Genomic DNA, 21,140 nt, shown 5'->3' with positions numbered 1-21,140 from the left:
CCAGACTAACATGTAAAGAGGTTTGTATTTAAAATCTTAACTCTAAGCTCTAACAACGTAACATAATTTCTAGAACAGTTCTGACCTCAACATTTACAAAGTACAGTACAACAGGAAATCTGCTTCTGGTAAGTGCTCCTTCACTCATTATCAGTTGTGAAGACACTAGCCAACAAATAATCCAGAATAAAATGTGAACATATCAAATATATGCTAATATTGGCATCCAGAATTCATTAGTTTATATGACAACAAATGATTGTCTTCCTATAAAAAACTGGAAGATCCAGCGCTAATATAGTAGTTATTGCAGAAAACTGGAGTGTTTGTATTTATTTAGAACACGCATATGTTTGTAACTCACCTGTGAAAGACAAAGATAAGAAATATTATAAGTCTAAGAAAATCTACAGAAGTAAAAAAACTAAAATACAAGATGCAATTTCATTCTGCACTACATGCTGGTTTTCTGGTTCTCACTGAAAAGAGACAACAAAAGCACGTGGAGAGTCTTACACCTGGGAAGAATAATTGCATGCACCAGTACAGGCTGGGGGATGACCTGCTGGAGAGGAGCTCCGCAGAGAGGGACCTGGCATCCTGCTGGATGACAGGCTGGCCATGAGCGAGCAGTGTGCCTTCGTGGCCAAAAAGGCCAATGGCATTCTGGAGTGCACTAAAAAGAGCGTGTCCAGCAGGTCGAGGGAGGTGAGCCTCCCCCTCTACTCTGCCCTGGTAAGGCCTCATCTGGAGTACTGTGTCCAGTTCTGGGCTCCCCAGTACAAAAAAGACAGGGAGCTCTTGGAAAGAGTCCAGCGGAGGGGCACAAAAATGGCGAAGGGCCTGGAGCATCTCCCCTATGAAGAAAGGCTAAGTGAACTGGGTCTGTTTAGCCTGAGAAACTGAAAGGGGATCTAATCCAGTTTTATAAATATCTGAGGTGTGGGGGCCATAGTGGCGAGGCCAGTCTCTTTTCAGTGGTATGTGGAGACAAGACAAGGGGAAACGGACATAAGCTGCAGCATAGGAAGTTCCACATGAATGTACGCAAGAACTTCATTATGGTGAGGGCGACGGAGCACTGGAACAGGCTGCTCAAGGGGGTTGTGGAGTCCCCTTCTCTGGAGATATTCTAGTCTCGCCTGGACGCCTACCTGTGCAACCTGGTGTAGGGAACCTGCTTTGGCAGGGGGTTGGTCTCGACGATCTCTAGAGGTCCCTTCCAACCCCTACAATTCTGTGACTCTGTGGCTTCATTCAGTCTTCATATACTTCCTGTGCTTCAATTTGCTTTCCCAAAACAGATCCCAACATTAAAATCACTTAGGGGTGGGTGGAAACAGTCAGTTGAAGCTGAATTATCAGGTTAATTCAGCACTAAAAATAAAAATAAAGAATAAATAAAATGCATAAAAGTACAGGACCTAAGGGCTCAACCTATGGGACTAGCTATGCTGGCAGATGACAGACTGAAAACAAGGTAAGAGAATGGAGTTTACTTGTGCAGGAACAAACAAGGAGGCAGAACAGAAGATACGTTTTTTCTTACAAAGACGCTCCTACTAATTATTTTGGAGAAAAGTAGCTAGTTACTCAGCAAAGTTACTTCTCAATATGAAAATATCTTCTAAGAACTGCTGCAATTTGAGATAAAAACTCTTACTCTTGCACCTGTATCAATGAGCAGAAGCCTTGGCTCCCTGTGGCAGGTAGGAACTCTGTTCTCCGTATGAACAGATGTCCAGGCCTTGCTGGCTTCAGGACATCTGAAGCAATACGACCTCCTGCTCCACAGTACTCTCAATCGTGTATCTCAAGGGAAAAATGTGGATGAGCACCTCAAAGGTGACTGTTCTGCTAGGCAGATTTGTTTTTATCACAAATCTCTCTGTCTCTTGGTAAGCACTCCTTTGGGTATTCGTCTTAGACTGGGTTAATGTCTCTCACACAGGATGTGGCTTTTTGTGTTCTCCTTTTTTTGTCTTGTCAGAAGATGAAGGAGAAGATGGAAGAAGGCAAGAGGGTGGGGAGGGAAAGAGAAAGAGGCAAAAAGAAAGATCAAGCAAAAGTATCATTTCATCGAGAGCACAATATCAGATTGTATTCCCTGAAGCAAGGAGAGCAAAAGATGAGAAATCAGAGTGCTGAACTGCAAATGAAAATTCATCTCTCAAAGGCAGAAGATACCCTATCTCAGACCCTATCATTGTTTCTCCTGTGATTCCCCAGCCTGTTAACTGAACATTCCCTGATCCTGCTGATGCATTTTGGGCCTTTAACTAGTTATAGAATACAAATCAGCATCTTCAACGCAACTATAAATCTTATTCTATAAAAGCAATTGTGTCAGATTTTTTCCCCTGTGCTAAGCTAACAAGACTATTCCCAAGTATAAAGATAGACCCATTCCCTCCAGCATCCAAAGCAATTGGTTTGCCATTTGTCTGAACACCTCCTCTGTGGCAACTCCAGTTATCTGTTGCAAGCACACTGCTTCTGGATTCCTCACTGAAAATGGCCAGTGAAGCATACACACACGTCTTAATGGAAATTTCCACTTAACACAACACATATTATGTTTTCTGAGCAGAAAGCATCCCTGTATATTTTTTGAGATCATCTTGCTCCTATTTCAGTACCTATTTTGAGGATAGAACTTTTGCAGAAACTTCAAATAAATGCCATTATATTTCATTGAAATACATAGTTTCTCTGAGAAAGAAAACATCAATATACACACGTCCTCTGTGAATTCCAGTTTATCTGACAGCCTTATGTGATTTTTTTTACCCTAAGGAGCTTTGATCCATATTATGATAAGGTCAAGACACTCATCTGCATGAGACAGCTTTGTTGGTAAATATATGTTTGTATGTTCCAAATAAACATTGTAGACTGGTAGCCAGTTAGAGAGAGAAAGGGAAGAAACAGGAAGAAACGAGAAAAAATTGAAAGTACTTTTGTTTGCCAGAAGAGTGTTTGGGATAAATTCACAACAGTAAATGACCTATATCAGGAGTAATAAACAACAGTGAATGCCACACAGCAGTACATTGCAGTCACATGCTAAGCTAGCCACTTTGGCATCCTGTGCATATTGTACTTAATCTCTAATATGACTCTTCAATATTTTTTATTTGTTACTGTGTCCTGGTAGAGATCTTGGTGACCAAGAAGGCCTGACGGATGCCTTCCATCTGCTCCCTGCTAAGCAGTCAACACTGAAAGCTGCATTTGCCAAAAGTTAACACAAGGTTGTGTTCCTGGGACCTTTTCAGCAGAGGACAGTCACGCTCCAAAAAATGAGAGGTCAAAGCCTTGCACAGGCACAAAGGTGTCACATTTACTGAGATCTGCCATTACAAAAATGCTTATGCAGCAACAAAACCACAAAATCTTCCTTCAGCTGCCATCTTACACTCAAATGTACAAGGTTAAAAAGGAGCTGATGTGGTTGGAGACCATACAAAGGGCCACAGGCTATTTTGCACTCCTTGGTGTACTACTGAAGTGCTCAGCTGCATATTTGGCATTAGTCCCAAGATTTTTAACAGATGTGCAGCAGCTCATTAAATTCAGATGGCCTAAGCTGTCAGTACACTCAAACTTTTGTTTAAGTCATTCAAAGAATGCTGCCACTTGCACAAAAAGGACCTCCAGCTTGCCTGCAAATAATTGCTTTTCCAATTTTCTGCCCAGGATATCAATATAACGCAACACCATTTTCAGACCAGGTACCATACACTAGGGGCAGAAGTTGCTTGAAAGGTGGAATAGACAACCAAAAGTCCAGCACCATCTGAATTTTAACTTGCTATCAGTGCAACTCAGCGGTTGCACGTGAATATTTGCGCATGATCTGGCTCATCTGTGTTCCTCATGCATGTTTTCTGTTTTTCTTATGCTTCACAACTGGATCCAAAGCAAACATGGCACTGAAAAATATTTTTTTTTCAACCTTGGTGGACTTAATAGCAAATACTCTGGGTTTTTTTACATATTGAAGCCTGACAAGCATTCCAACAGTGTAGAGAGGATTGGGCATCAATAGGAAATAGATTCTCATTGATGAACTTATATCAGTTTAAGCTTTTGGTACTTGAAGGTGATAATAATGCTGTTCCTACTCCCAGGCCTCACATCCCCTTTCATATACAGAGACACTTGCATAAAGGGTCATCTCTTAGACATGCTGTACATTTGGTCCATCGTTCTCTCTTAAGCTCCACTTTCTTCCTGGTTTGTGACCACACTGTGTCTAGTGTTATTTTTGTCATTTAATTTTTTTTTAATCCCCAATTATTACTGTATTTCTTGTCCCAGAACTGAACACAGTGGATGAGCCTGTATGCTGTCAAGCAATACAAAAAGCACTTGTAGGTGTTCACCAGCTCAAGATCTGCTGTAGACATTCCATCAGTTTAAGAGTAAAGATGACATTTTATAAATGATCATACATCTTTGTATCATGCTGGAGTGCCTGGCTTTAGGAGTAGGCAAGACTGTGAAGCTATATAAACAAAACTTGTAGACAGAAATTGCTTGGCATACAAAATTTGCCAAATAGAAATCTGAATGGCACATTTATATAAATGGAATGAATATTTCAACACCCTGTAAAACTTTTATGAATCCCTGTATTTCTTTTCTGCTTCACTTCAACTTCATACCTTAATTCTCCACAACCATTTTTATTCCCTGTTAACTGCAGGGTACAGGATGAAGATGAAGACTTAGACGATATTAGCATAAAGAAACTCAGCCAGCAAGTCACTCTGATGTTTTCTTCGTATCATAGAAGATACAACCACAGTCTGACATGGATGTAGTGCCCATATAGCATTTCACATGGAGCAACATCAAAATGCTTTCAACTAAAAAAATTTCAAGTTTCAGTTCCAGTCTCATTTGCTGCAAGACTGGACTACACTCTTCACAGCAGAGATTTGGTCATAATAATGGAAAAAAGCTCCTTGAAAACAGATAAGATAGTTATTTTGAAACGATGACATCAAGGGCAGTTAGTTTTAATTTATATGTAAGTTTCAGTTTCCATGTTCATTGGTGTGGCTGGAAAAAGGTATCTTATGTAAGCAGCAGTCTGTCTAGCACAGGACATTGCAGGTCACTATGTAATGAATAGTTTATAATGTCTAAGTATAAAAGTAGGTGGAGAGACAGCATCTAAAAAAAGCTGAATGAGGCTTTTGGATCTACACACATAACAAGGACCTTAATGTGAAACCATGTGCACTGGTTTTAAGATCTGAGTGTACGCTCTGTTCAAGGAGATCATGACACCAAAACTTTTAAGACACACTCCACTCTTCATCCTGCTGAGACAAATTCAAAAAGTCTCCCAGACAGCTTTCCCACTTTTTATCTTACAACTCCTTTTCTGCACATATGAGCAGCAGATGAGGACTAAATCTAAATGGGCAGAGATAGAATTACAGTAGTGTCACATAATGGTAAGCTGTTCCACATCACATCAAATTTACTGGCCAAAACGCTGTTAATCCTCTGAGCTTCACAGTCAAAACATTGCCTGTCTCCAGAAGTCTCTGTGCACTACGAAGTCATATTTAACCTCAACAGAAATAAACCCACAGTCACCTAAGGAACAAATATTGTAATTGTGTTTCCTCACTTGGGGACTTGTCTGCATTTGCGCCTGAGAGCAACACTGGGCCTTTTTCTTTGCTTTCATACACTAACACGGTCATACGTCATACATTTGCACCACCCAGAGATAATTATGTGGCTGAAATGCCTAGAAGTGACAGTGTTTATAAACTGATCCCATGACAATGTGCTGCAGATGGTGTCTTAGAAGGTCATCACCGTGTCTTGAAGAAAAGTACCATGCAAAAACTGTAAAGCAGCTGATAAGTTGTCTTGTCTCTGGAGTTATAAAGTCATCAGTCTCAAACAGAAACACTAGCTGCACAAGCTTAGCACTTTCCTTAGATAACTTGCCTTAAAAAAATATAAATAAGTCATCCCATGCAAAAACTACCCTTAAGGAGATGGCAGTGACATTCCTAAATAAAACCCTATACAAACCTCCATAGAAGCAGGAGGTGAGACATGAGATTTCATAGCATCATACAGTTTTACTCATCTCTGACAAAGCTTTACCAGCAGAGCTAGATGGGAACACATCCCCATACAGAAAGACAAGCACTACTGCTGAAGAAAAAAAAAAAGAAATGACAGTTATATAATTCATATTACATTTTAACTCATCCCTTGCTGGATTCCTACTGAAGTATTGACACCACCAACAAAAGCTTCTTAAGAAAGTGTGAGATAAGAGTTAGCCACTTACTATAAGAGCAGCCAAAGACCTCCACTCTCAGCCCTATGTGACCACCAAAATTCCACTTCAGAGGGATGAAGCGCAAGAAGCGAGCTTTCATGGAGTACAGGAGTTTGTGGTGAACCACACTGTCAGCATTGCTGTTTCCTGTGAAAACCTGGAAGGACAGAGAGCCTTGGTGAAACATTTAACATTAAACTTGAAATTAAGGACGTAAACAACTTTGTAATTTTTATTCTAAAAAATTGCTTAGAATTATTTAAATTCATTGCTAAGTTTTCTTCTAAGTTCTGTGCATCTTTGCAGACAGTGAAGAGGGACATAAGAGCACACAAAGTGCCTCAGCAGGATTTGGGGGAACACATACAGGGTGTTTGTTATTAAAGTAAGTTGTGGAAGCAGACATTATGGAAGATGTGGCACTATTTCCTCAAGCTCAGGATATTCTTCATAATGCTCCACCAGCCTCTAACATAAATCACAGTCCCTTCAGTACAGTGAGGGACAGGGCTCAGATTAGTGCTTGGTGCATTCAGGTTAGCAGAAAGAGGTGGCCACGAGATACTGTGGTTGGTCAGAGACTGGCAAGAACAGGAAAGATGAACACCACTGCAAACTCAGGAAGAGATGAAAGCCTGAGTCAGGACACATGAGAGTTTTGACGGTTTGCACTCAAGAAAATTTAAGCTTACAAATGGTAATAATTTTTTTCTTGCCTGTTTGATTAATTGCCTGAAACTGCAAGACAGAATTAATGGCCCTACTTAGAATTAACACTTAACAAAAGGAAACTTTCCATTTAAATTTTTACTCAAAGACAAACATTCACTTTTTTTTCCACAAATGTTATTAGAAATGGAATAAAACTTCTATTTTAAAGTTTTTGTTTTACTAGACCCAGTAAGACATTGTTTCATTAGATCTACATTCAACAAAAAATATTCTTGAACATTTATAAGGCAGAATGCTTTGAAAATTTATCATGCTCTTTTCATTTTATCTTAAAAATTCTTGAAATAAGAAAAGAAATAAGAAACCCTTTTATGTACTAAGCTTTATTTTCTGGTCATGACTGCAAAAGATAGCACACACCTCCATTGCTAAAACATGTTTAGCAAGCGTCTTTCGTTGCTGGCATTGCTTTCCTGTGAAGATCAACAATCCTAGTGAAATCATCACCACAACACCAGGTACTTTAATGAACGAAAGAGGAACGTGTGATTTGTAAAATTATTTTTATTAGAAGCTTATGAGGCTGAAAAGGGTACATAATTCTGCTACCTAATCCCAATTGTCTCCCAAGTCATTTCCTATCTCTTATTTTTTCTATGCACCAGATCTTATTTTTGGCAAGGATTACATTGCTGTTGGTTGCAGATGGTTGACAAATTTCTTTCATATTCAGCCATATTACATGAGGGTTGCTCCAAAAGTAATGCCTCCTATTTTATTATGTTGGCCCACAACATCAGAGGTGGATGTTGGAGGTAGGCAGTAGAGGTTGAACCTTAACACAATAATCCATTACATTATGTAGCTGTGTGACACACTGCAGCAGAGGGGCAGTCTGACAAAATGGGGTCTGACATGAAAGTGTGTGTGAAGCAAAGGGAGGTCACTGAATTCCTCCACATGGAAAAAATGGCTCCCTCTGACATTCGTCAACACTCATTAAACATTTACGGAGACCAAACAGTGGATGCAGCACAGTGAGGCAGAGGCAACAGTGACATGAAAGACAAGCCATATTCCAGACAGCCATGCACAGCTGTCACACCATGAAATGCAGTCTCTTGTTCATCACTGGTGAAACCATGTAGCTAATGGGTATGACTATGTTGTTAAAAAAAAAAAAAAAAAAAAAAAAAAAGCATTTTGTGAGAGTTTGCTATTTCAAATTGTATTATTGTGAACTTCATATTTATTGTAGTTTTCATGCAAAAAAATAAGAGGCATTCCTTTCAGAACAACCAATGTATAATTAAAACTATCTGGATGGGGATACTTAATTAAATGTTAGCTACAAATGACAGTTTAGCAACGATCAGATACATTTTGAAGAGTGCCACGAGTAGCACTTCAAGACGTTCAGGGCTTTCTGCTTTCTGTATGGGAGCCCGATTCAAATTCCAGCAGAGATAATTTCAGAGGGGTTTTTTTTCCCGTATATTTCAAGTGAAATGATCTTGTTCTTCTCAGTAATGAAACTGTCAACAGAAAATAAGCCTCACAGTCGGAGCTGTGGCAGCACTCACATTTTTATTAAGATACTCGTGGATATACAAGGTGGTCGAAGGGAAGTGTTTGTATATTTAGAAAGCTCATCACCTGAAATCTTGTGATTATGTAAAAATTTCATCTTTCATAGGAAGGAAAAGGAGAATGGAAAAACACAAAAGTTGAAGCAAAAATTTTTGAGTCTTACCAGTTATGGGAAAAAACGCTGAAAATGTAATAACTAGAATTAGCACATTACATGCAAGCGAGAGGTGAAAATTAAGAGACAAAGAAAAAGCACATCTCAATACAGCAGTACCGTGAAACAATTTCAGAGTCTGTGATTTCTTTTCTTCTTGTAATACTCTAATACACAGAGCTATCAGTAGAGCACACTGCATCATAGGCCACAAGGTAGTCATTTTCTGATATATACGAAAAAGAAACATTCTGGAAGACCATGAAATGCAAATGAAAAGCACCACACCTCTAGAAATATTTAGGTAATAGTAGCTAGGTGAGATTTGTGTATATGGCTGTGCTCTGAACAGTGCACACATTTCTGCTTTTGAAGCCAGTGGGAATGCAGCCTGCTGACACACACACACACACTTCATGCTGTTCAGAGGGCCCTCATGATCACTGGTGAATCAGGTCACAACTACTCCAAGCTGTTGCTAAGGGGGATCCTAACAGGACAAACCTGTAATGACATTTTTTTCCCCTCCAGAGTTCACACAAACCAGACAATCAGATCCAACTCATGAGAGCATCATGGTGCCTCACAGCTGGTGTGCGCAGCACACTCCAGGCACTGCTTTGTGTTATCAAAGGAATCTCACCTTTGTGCCAGGTATAGAATCTTAGAATCATTAAGGCTGTAAAAGATCACTAAGACCATAACCAACAATTAACTCATCTCCTCCATGCTTGCTAATCATACCTCCCATTGTCACATTTCTTGAATACCTCCAGGGACAGTGATGCCTTCACCCTTCTGGGCAGTTGTTCCAGTGCCCAACCACCCTTGCTGAGAATAAACACTCAACCTGAACTGCCTGAGCACAACTTAAAGTCATTACCTCTTGTTCTATCCGGTTTCCTGGGAAAAGAGGCAAAAATCTCATCTCCATCCAACCTCCTTTCAGAGGTAGCACAGGGATATCTGTACCCTGCTGACTGTAACGAGGCCCAGGTATGCCCCCATAGGCCTAGTTCACAGGCATCCATGCCAAGATATTTCCTTCATAACGCCTCAAGAAAGAGCCAGAGTAGTGAACCTCAGGACTGCAACATAGTCAGAACCCAATCTGCTGTGCAACTCCTTAACTACCCTTCTCACACTGAAACTGAGCAGGTAATAACAAACCTTTCATAAAAAAAAAAACAAGATGTCCTTGTAGTGGTGTTTCTCAGGCTTCTCAGTGAAACTTGGGGAAAAAAAAATAATCCACATCAACCTGCACCGTTGGTATAGTTTTGCATGCAGCCAGAAGAACACTGCTTGTGGCTAACCACAGGGCATTGCTGTGCACGCCTTCAGGATTGTTTTGATTTTCACTTTCAATTCCCACTGCTCTACAGATTATCTTCTGATGTTTTGTGGACCACCTGTGGGCTGGAGACCATTGATTGAATAACACCAATTGCTTCAGATAGTCACTTGAAAACTCAGATCCACAGCTGACAGGGAAATGATCCATCCATTAAAGAAGATGAAACAAGGATGTAGCATCAGATTTCTTAGCCCTAGTGGTTCAAATATTGATTAACAGTAAACTTACCAGTAAGAATGACAGAAATACTTATTCAGAAACAGGCTCTACAACAACCTGTTGCTGACAGGGATTAATTCACAGGAATAAAATGGCAAACTAGCACAGGCAACAAAGCACTCATATGGAGTTTCCCAAATGATGCAGATGCTCTGGGAAGGAATATAACACTGAAATCTGCGGCTTCTCAAAAGCCCTGTAAACTTAGCAGACTGAGAATTTACCTGGGATATTCTGGTTCTGGAATTATATGAGGCTTACAAATAAGAAAACTCCATTAGCACCAAATATTGCTACCAGATTCCTGAAGGCACTGTGTAGCCCTTTCCTTAGCGCTAGCAGCTGTAAGGTTAACAGCTTGCCATGAGCTGGGTTTCACCTTGGACCAAGTTTGTTTTATGGTGCCTGGTTGCATGGTGCCCCACTGTGACCCAGGCTGTGGCACAACAGTAATATTTTATGTGTTTTTTATGAGTCAGCAGAGGCAGGGTCCACTTGCATGAAGAGGTGACACAGTAACAGATGCTGTGGTTTGGAGCAGGGTCTAGCCAGGCCGTTGCTTGCTTATGAGTTATATTGAAGGGGAATAAAAGAATTCCAATTTAGTTTTGTATTAGGAATGAAAAAAACCCACATTAAAATGAAGATTTCAAAAGACGTTCTAGTTTAAAAATCACTGGTAATGCCTAGAACGTAGATGTGCAACTCTCACAGGAAAAACAGAATCAATGCAAATGAATTTTTTTTATACAACATTTCCATTCAAAGAGATCTCAAAAGCTACTTATAGGCACCTCAAGAAAACATCACGCAACTGTGATGAACTGCAACAGCTGTTTAATAACCTTGCAAACATTTATTTCTCTACTTGATATATTAATTCAGATCTATACCAGATCATACCAGTCAAGCATATGATGTGCTCAACTTCAGATTGCACTTTGACAAAACTCTCTTAGACTTGCTTACAGGTGAAGACAGACATGGAACTTTGGTGCAAGAAAATTTTCTGCTCGTGAAAGCCCAATCAATTCAAAAAATAGCATCAGACTCTGGACTTCATCTCAGTCTCCCTGTACACAAACTCTGCACACCAAACAGCAACTTATTTACAGACCTGCAGAAGGTGGCTCCCATAATGATTCTGCTGAATATATTTTGCTCTTCCACTTTGTTAGGCAGGTAACAGGATGGGTTCAAAATCCGTATGCGAGCAGCAACATAGGCACTATCAGCCCTGAATGGTGATCAGGCAGACTTGAGGTTAACTACTTTCTAGGGAAGATAATTTTAGGATGCATTGAGTACTCTCATTTCTGCCAAAGTTGCTCTGATGAACAGAGCTGAGGAAAAGAAACCCAACAAAATAGATTAGAAATGTGCAGAGGGCACATAACACAGATGTCGGCAATTTACAACATTTCAGTCTTCACTGAAAGAGAATACAGATACAGAAAAGAGTACTCCACCTTCAAATCTCACCCATGAAATCATGGTATGATTCCTCCCGTCTAAAGAAATGAGGACAAGTACACACTTAATTCAAGGTATCCAGTAGCTTAGTGAAGGAACCAAAGTGGAATAAAAAGCAGCCAAGCTTGTCATAAATCCCAGAACTGCAACACTTAATGTAAAACAATGCCATTCTCCACTTTAAAGTTTCTTTCTAGAGTGGGAAAGATCACAACCTGGAAGGAGTTAGCACTGAGATACAGAACATTCTGTATTCCACTCCTTGCAAGACTTCCTCCAATACTTGTACAAGAAAACATGAATTTTCAATAAGAAACAAAGAAATTTGAAGCATGAAGGAGAAAACATTGCCTTACTTTCTACAAATTCTACCCTGAAATAAGCTCTGAGTCACAGACAGCTGTCATATTTGCAAGAGGCAACAGCATTTCAATTCTGCTCAAATCAGTGTTTACCGTGATGCAACTGTGTTACTACTGAGCATGGGAATTAAATTCAGTTTTTTGCAGAACCTGAAACCAAGTTATGGTAAGAGTTGTTCATCTCTACCTGTATGCATGGAAAAAGACTGAATGGTACAATGACAAGGACAAAAAAAAAAGCAAGCCACAATGCACCATATGGAAACTCAGCAGCTGATTTTAATGTGATGCTACTATTTTCACAAAACAGTAATATTGCATCAGTGCCTGCTAGCAACACCTAGGGCCTGGATGGGTTTCTGGTAGATATTTTGACTTTTTATGGCAATTAAAATCAAGAATTCCATTAGGTTTCAACTGCACAATAAAAGCAACCGTTGGTTTTGGCAAGACTGAAGACTTTCATTTTCACACCTCAGCCTCTTAAGAGCATAGACACAGATGTAAGAAAAAAGAGAAAAGAATGTGAAAGTAAAAAAAAAATAATATTCAAAGTCAAGATGTATTTGTATATTTCACCTTTTCTACATACCATGCATTTCAACAAAAATGTTGCTTTACTAATGTAATGGAAAAAGCCCTGCCCATCGAGCCAGAGCTGTTAATACCTATATCAGTCATGATAAGCATGCACTGAAATGGCTTTCCTGTTGTCTCAATCACCCTGTGTCCAAGCTGGGAGCCACTAAAAGATCTAAAATCATTTGGAAAGCAAGTTAAAGCAGCTCTCCAGAATGGAGTTCATAAAAAGACCTGGCCCTAGGATGTTGCTCTCCTTCAGTCTAAAAAATTATTTTGCTATTAGAGGGGGCCATACTATAAGGAAAAGCAAAAGACAACAAAAAATGGTTGCATGACTCTAGAGACCTGCATTCTTGGTTTTTTGCAATCAACTACAAAGCAGACATTTGGCATACGCAATATAACCCTATATATTTTATTTCATCTTTTCCTCCTAAAGAGACAACTTTTCTTTCAGAAAACCCAACACAATCTCTAATAACAGAAGTAAAAGTTTGCCTACTTTGCAAAGGCAGTAGAAGCTTTTTTCATTGGTTTGAGGTTTCAGGCTGAGCCCACAAGAACCATCTGCCAGCATGGTCCAAAGGCTGGAGGCCAGAACAGGAATCAGGAGGGGTGGATGTGTCCTTTTATCACATTGCTCATCCCCAGGCATCACTTTCTACTTCACATCTCCCTTTCCTGCTAATGCAACATGGTCTAAATGACAAACAAGGTTCATAACACCAGCCTAAAGCCTGTCATATCTTCATAAAGAACAGCCTACATTCTGCTTATATTTTCTTTTCTTCTTTCCGAGTAGCACCTCTCTTTTTCTCTTCAAAACACTTGCTCTTGACACGGACCTCAGAAGCAACATCCCCAGGCACATTGTCTAAGCTGCTACTGGGGAGGGACATGGGGGAAAAAAATAAGGGACACCTGTCAAAACTATCCTCCCAGCACAGAATAGCTGAAGAAATGACAGTGGTCGGGGGAAAAGAAGATACAATGAAGTTCATACTACTTCATCCTGCAGAAGTGTGAGGGCTATTTGCCTCCAATCTGCTGAACCATTATGCTGAGCACCCTTCTCTCTGGTTAGTTACTTTCCAAATATAGGAACAAATACTGCTAGCAATATCATTAGTCTCTGATGACTGCCCACAACAAACCATACTTATATTAAGGATGCTGTTTGTTATCCTTGTACTAAGAATGAGCAGAACTGCACAAAGATTTTTCCAATTAAGTTATATTGTTGGAATTAAAACTATTATCTAAAATTGAAACTATTAATAAACGAACATCAATTTTTAAATGGCAAATACTTCATAATAGAAAATATTTTAAAACAATCTTTAAAGAGTATCCATTGATATATCATTTTTCTCCCAGAGGTCTGTATCAAAACAGAAAACACCCATTTAGTGATGGTGACATTAAAAACCATGAAGCTTCATATGTCCGTTCAGGATAATAAAACCTTTCTGCTTAGACCAAATAAAATGAAAAAAAATATTGCAAAACTTTTGTGGATTTTATCTGCTTGCTTTTGCTTTACTTTACCCCTAGAAAATTCTAATTTGTTTTACTTTCCTAGTACTCAGCAGTTCCTAACAAAACATTGTATTTCTAAGCTGGACTGGACAGTATGATTTTAAATGTTGAACTACTCGCATTGTTTAGGTACCAAAATAAATTTTATTTACTAAATAGTTTTTTTCTCCTGATGGTGGTGGCTTTGTTTTGTTGCTTTTTTTTTTTTTTTTTAAATAACTTAGTAAACAAAACAGTGAAAGGAAGGGATCCAGGTATTTGATCATAAATATCCATGCTATTTAACTGTTTCCATCTGACATGGTATAGTTTTTGTTGGTGTCAATAAGCCACAGACCATTCCCAACAGGCAGCTGGGAATGGTGAATATTTTGAGTTAAATCAATTGACTTCAGGATTACAATGTTGTTTCTTTACATTTCTGTTTACTTCTGCAGACATAGCCCAAATACCTTATCCAACTTGAAGCTGGGCAGTCTGCCCTTTTTCAGTGTTGGACTAAGCACAATTTCCTTAGCCTGCTGAGACACTTTATGTCAAGAAATGTGACCCTGCGTCTCACCTACAGGTGCATTTCAGTGATGAAGAATTGATCCCCAGTTTCAGTTTTTAGTATCATCTCTGTCTTTAGAGCAACTGGAGGTGAAACTATTATTGCTGTTTTTATTATAATCACTACTACATAAATTAATAATAATGGAAGCAGGAAGCAGCAAAATTAAACACTTAAATTACAAGTCTAAGATAAAAATCAGCAGCTAATTCCTGTTTCTGCTCAGCCTCCTGCACTTTATTTTAAAGGCAATCCTATATATAGCTAGCATTTTAAGCTATATCACAGCAAAGGATAAATATTCCCCCAATACCTTAACTAGATTAACCTTAGCCAACACACTGAAACTGCTCTTTCCACTGCCAATGTTAATCACAGATTTCAGCTATTCTTTTGCATTAATCACATTAAGACCTTCATGATTTGTATTAAATTAGTAGGATTAACAACACAATGAATATGTTTATATCTAGCAGTGTTGGGGAACTCTGGGAACCTTCTCTGTATTAGCTTCAACAAAGTGCATTTAAATAGGTACATAGTATTTCATGGTCATAATTTGCCAGACAGATCCAACAAGATGACACCAGAGAGGTGTTAGCTATTGCATGCAACACTGACCTCGGATGAATATTGTGCTTCGTTATCTTACATTACGCTCTGTTACAGAGTTAGATGGCAGTTTCATTTGGATCAGTAAAGTAATATCCTGTGGAAAAGGACAAATAGGTAGCCCTCATTTTCCCCAGTGCTGTAAAATGCATTGAAGTGCACGTGCATACATATATTTCAGGCATACACTGCCTTCTGCTTTTTCCTCATATGAATAGGAAAAAAAATCATATCTCAGCCAACAAGAGTTAAATTGTCAAGAGGGCACTCTAATTGACCTCACTGTGCTGTTACTCATGATCTCCTCTCAGGACTGCCATCATCATGAACAAAGTAAACAAATGTAAGGTTAATAATAATACATTAACAACAACAACCATTTCTAATGCTTGTTATGCTCTACTTGAAAAAGCATAATGTAGCTGCAAATTAGAAAAAACAGAGACTTTCGCACATGTATTTCTCTAGACTTTTTAACTAAGCTTCACTAAACTGTAAATTCTGCTCTGTCAGTAGATCGTGATTTGCAGCCTGCATTGGAATGAATCATTACAGCATCCTTCTCAGTAGCAAAGCCATTTTCAGGTACACTGACGGTAGCTTTGGCAAGGTGAGTTACATAGGCTACTTCCTTACCACAGGAGGATTAAATCTAATTGACATAGCTTCCTCCTAGAAAGCCGTTAATGTAATGCTTGTAGAATCCTACATTTGAGACTTATTATTCTAGTTTCACATAGGGGTCCATCACCGAACACATTAAATTAATCTCTAGGACACTAAAGCAACTTAAAGAAACCACTTCACTTCCTCCTGAAATAGAATAAGATGAGCTTTTGCAATATTTCTGTGGGCATATGTACAATATCTTTCAAATACTTTTGCTCATTAAGTTTCAACCGCACATTTTATTAGGCAAACCACACCAAAAATCCTCAGCAGTAGGATCTGAAGATCATGACATTCTCTCAGCTGCAGCACATAAAAGGGAACTTTATGTTAGCGATCTAAGGAGGAGGTAGCCTGGCATTCTGACTCTGAAGCGTAAATTTTGCCAGCATACGCAAAAAGCCTGTAACTGTTGTTATGGCAGTGCATTAAATCAAGTCATGATGCATTAGGCAGGTCCAAGATCAAAATAGGCCATAAATAAAAAGTGTTCCATAACTTTTATTTTTGTAAATGGAAAGAGAAGAGGAATTGCTTGGTGAATTGGAAATTTCAGGACATATTGAAAACATATTTCAAAGTGAGCACAGCCACTGTGTTGCTTAATGTATGGGAAGGAATTTGGAATTTATTTCTTGCAACTAGAGGATTTTGTATGCAACAGTTACCCGTGAATATGCAAACTGGAGTGCATTATGCTGGACAGCTCACAACCCTTCAAAATGAGCTGCGTTCTTTTGCTTTTACCAAGGAGAATCACCTTAGAGAAACCAAGTTTTACATCTAACAGCAAGATGTACAATGCAGATCTACAAAAAAAAAAAATTCATATGTGGCAAAAAAAAACAATGAGTTTATTAGAAATAGTTAGAAAAAAAATAGAGAAAACAAACCAGAAAGTATTAATATCTTTTCATATATGCTGAACGACTATGTGATTGTAACTTGGAAATGTTGAAGTTTTCATCTCTCTGTCTAAAAAAAGAAAAAAAAAAAAGAAATGGAAACAAAGTTTACAATGGCAATGGTCTGAAGTGTCTTTGGACAAAACAAGACTTCAGCCTGAAGAAATTAAGTCTGAAGTATGATACAACACTGGATTTTAAAAAAGAAATGAGATAAAGACATCATAGGAGATTGGGGAAATGTTATCCATGTTTATTAGCACTTTAAGCCTAAAAAAATAACATTTTCAGACAACTTGCAGACCTGGCACCTTTGGTTTTCTTCATATTTCTCAGTCGTTTTTCATCATACTGTTAAGTTCGTCTTATTAAGTGTCAAGCCTACTGCTAAATTTTAGAGAATTGGTGAAGAGATCAACATAGAAAAAAAAAGATTATAGAAATGAAAAAACTAATAAATGTTTAGATACAGGTGGTTATATAGAGAATCACAATTATTCAGTGCCTCGGGGGTATTCACTGACAAACAAAAGAGTTCAACAACCTCTACTCTACTCCTTTTCCCTCAGTGAAGACAGACGTTTAAAAAAGTTTCTTATTTGGAGTTGGTGATGTCTCACAGGAAATTTTGGGCTCCAATTAAAAGTTGTTTTTATTTCCAGAATATCTATTCATTGGCTTATTTTCCAACAACTGTACTGAACAGAACAATTCTGGAAAAAAAAAAAAAAAAAAAAAAAGAAAATGAATTTTCTTTTAAACTTTCTCCTTGAAAAAAAAAAAAAAAAAAAAAAAAAGCCACTTAAACTGTTCTTTTCCCTTGGAAAAAAAATACTACTGACGTGTAGTTTTTCAAAGGGAAAATTCCTCCAAAACTGACTAGTCAGAACCTGGAATTGTAACTGAAAATTTATTGAAAACCAAATACGGTTTTTACCATAAGTCCATTAGCTTCCTTGAATTCCTGCATAGCTGACCATCTTCACATCTTATATTATGTTTATGAAGCTTTAGTAGCTCCATGGATATTCACACCGCTGAAGAAAACAGCTCCTTTTAATGGTGCCTAATTTCCCTGAATATATTCATTATTTCAAAGGGATATTTCTGCCTCAAATTAAATCAGAGAAAGAAATATTAAACAATCAAGTAGAAATACATTATTTGAATATTTTTAATGGCTTTTACAAAAAAAATAATCTTGTTTTGACTTGTTCTTAAGGTCTTATTATGCTTCCCCAAGGAGCAGTTGAATGGGAGTTATAAGACCAATAATCTCCACATTTGGGTGTTCTAGGCAGGAATCTATGGGCACCCTACATATTCCCCATTTACAAGTGGATAAATTTCGTTTGCTGGCAGTTGCTGTTTACTCAATTGATGTTTCCAAGTCCTACTTAGCTACAAAATGCACCCCCTTTAATACATCTAATTTATGTCACTGTTATGCCATGGATTAGACGAGGCAAGACAAGCCCAGCTGCATCCCAGCAACAATGAACCCTTATTTATGTTCCCCTCTACCTCCAAGTCAAAAGGCTTTATAGCAGCCACAGACAAGTACAACGTTCAGCAGCTCTGGGGATTTGCCGCTCACATGCTGATATTCTCCAAGGTTCATAGTCCAAATGATATTTCCAGTTCCAAATACAAACAGATGGAGAGAGGTGCAGCAAAGAAACACTCAGGTGTTCAGTTCTGACAGTACCGGCCACCCACTCCTCTGCAAAGAGCAGAACTCAGAAAAGCCAGTATGCAGCCGTGAGCTGCAGCTCCAACACTGCTGTGATCCCAGGCCTGACTAACATCCTCTCTCAGGACACAGCTCTGCTACAGAGCTGTGATGGTCAACTGACCTGCAAATTTCTCCTCCTTGCACATCAGGATGCTTTACTGAAAATCCTTCTTAGTTTTCTTTTCCTCAGTTTTACGATAAAGGCATTCACGCTGACTTCACTCTTCTGTTGTGCAGATGGAGCACTCTTAAGTGTTACTGAGCACAATTGATAGCTACTAAGGAAAAACAAAACTGAACATTTTAAATTGATGAACCTTTTTTTTTTTTTTTCTAATTTCTGTATACTCTTAAGGTTTATTTGTAAGGTCACCTCTGGTGTTACTTTTAACCACAATTGGATCAAATATTGCAAAGCATGCACTTCGTTATCAGAAAACACTCAAGGCTAAATCTGATCATGCTGATTAAAATCTTATTTGAGCATCTTCAGCTGTTGCATTGTTTGTTTGTTTCTTCCTTTCCTTCCCTTCCAAAAAAAACTCCAATGATACAGTGTTTTGGAATGCTTCCTCTCCTCACCTGAATCTTTTACAAGCAATTTGCAGAGTCAGTTTTCCTGTTTATCTTGACTTCCTGCTAACATCCACTGCACCCTCTATTATACTGGTAGATGACATAAAATGTGTAAGAAAAATAAATTTATGCCCATGTAAGTCAATGTGATTCAGAGGTGAAAAAAAAAATCAAAGAAAAAAGGCAAGACATTAAAAATGTTGAAAACTGGGGTTTGACCTTCTAATTCTTGAGATTCCATATTGGAACAGGCTGCCCAAGGAACTGGCAGAGTCACCATCCCTGGAGACATTCATGAGATGTGCAGATGTGGAGCTGAGAGATGTGGTTATTACTGGACTTGGTAATGTAAGGTGATGCTTGGACTTGATGTTAAATGTCTTTTCTAATCTAAATGATGACTACAACTCTATGTCGTCATGTATCATTTTTTTTATAGCACTGTCTTCATTTCTACAACTTTGACCCATTATAGCACCCACTCTTCCAGTCTGCACATAAGCAAAAAATTCTGTAGTTCAAGAAACTGGAAGGGGATGTTGCATGGCTTACTGTTTGCTCGCTAGTTTGCTTCTATGTTGGTTTTCAAACAGCTACTTGGACTCCTGCAACAGGCTAACAGTGATATAAACAAATCCAGATGGCATTATTTAGACATAAGTAAAATCTTAAATATGCTATCAGAGTGATGTGAGAAATCTCCAGCATTCCACCATCCAATTAATTATAAATAGTCTATTTTTAATTCCCAGGCAATGCACGCACAACTATCACAGAGACGATCTCCAGGGAATTTAAAATAAAATTCTGAAATTTAGGACTTTTGAAATAACTGGAATAAATCTCTTGGAAAGAAAACTGTGAAGGAGGCTTCAAAATAAAAGAGTTTTAATTAAATAACTGGCTTCCCATCACCAGTTTCTCCAAGTGTAATATGCACTTTCTATTCTCAAACAGGACATCTAGATGCACCTATCAGCTAGCTGTGATGCTGGAGGTACTTGCCTCTCTCTCTCCACTCAGGTTGATGGATCAAGGCTGCCTTAAATCACCTAATTCTGTCCTCCAACATTTTATGGTGCTTTATGCACTTTATGCATCTTTTTCTGTGATAATTTTATCTGGCATTTTAATTAAATCTACAGATATTTGAATTAGCAAAGCAAAACAACATTCAAGGAATTCCTGCAATGTATTCGCTACCCTGCCGATTATAGTAAATAAAGATTTTATTAAGATACCAAACAATGCTTGCACCTCTCATTCTCAGAGGAGAGTTCGTTAGACTTTATACTGCCAAAACCACGTCACTGTTTCCTGGGGTACAATGAATGGCAATTTGCCACCAAGGAACAATGATCGAATATTTTCAATCCTCAAGTTCCAGGGCAAACCCTTACCCAGAAGCGTGGCCTACAGCAGTATGTGTAAAAAAGCACATCTTTTCCTTTTCTTTCTGCAAACTTATCCAATCCCAAATTCCCTAATGTTGAAAGAGGTATAACAATTAGGATAACTGATAACCTGTTTGTCCTTCCATCTAATATGACAGAAAAATCATCTGGTCCCAGAAGCAATTAATAATGCAACACTACAAAATGATTTGTGTTTGTAATAACACATATCCTCAATGCATCATTGGAAGAGTATGTTCAATTAAATTATATAAACTAGAAGGTTTGTTTGATTTTTAGTCTTTCAAGCTGTTTTTCTTTTCTTCCAGTTTGCTTCTGCTAGTTAGTTTTAAATATTTGATGAAGGAAAGAAATTAAACAAGAAAAAATTGAAATAAGAAAACATTGATGATGGAAAAAAAAAAG

General features: G+C 38.3%; 1 protein-coding gene across 1 annotated transcript in view; it reads right to left on the bottom strand.

The window, feature by feature from the left end:
- The window catches only part of CNTNAP5 (contactin associated protein family member 5), a gene marked incomplete at both ends in the record, with an annotated part of 257,470 nt that overhangs the window by 140,835 nt on the left and 95,495 nt on the right, over positions 1 to 21,140 (bottom strand). The window contains one exon of the mRNA XM_079539329.1: positions 6,332 to 6,479. Coding sequence (XP_079395455.1) covers positions 6,332 to 6,479 — 148 coding nt within the window. The remainder of the gene's footprint in view (positions 1 to 6,331; positions 6,480 to 21,140) is intronic.

This window comes from Tetrao urogallus (genome assembly GCF_951394365.1).
Source record: "Tetrao urogallus genome assembly, chromosome: 8".
NCBI classification, from domain to species: Eukaryota; Metazoa; Chordata; class Aves; order Galliformes; family Phasianidae; genus Tetrao; species Tetrao urogallus.
This window is presented reverse-complemented; position numbering and strand designations above follow the sequence as displayed.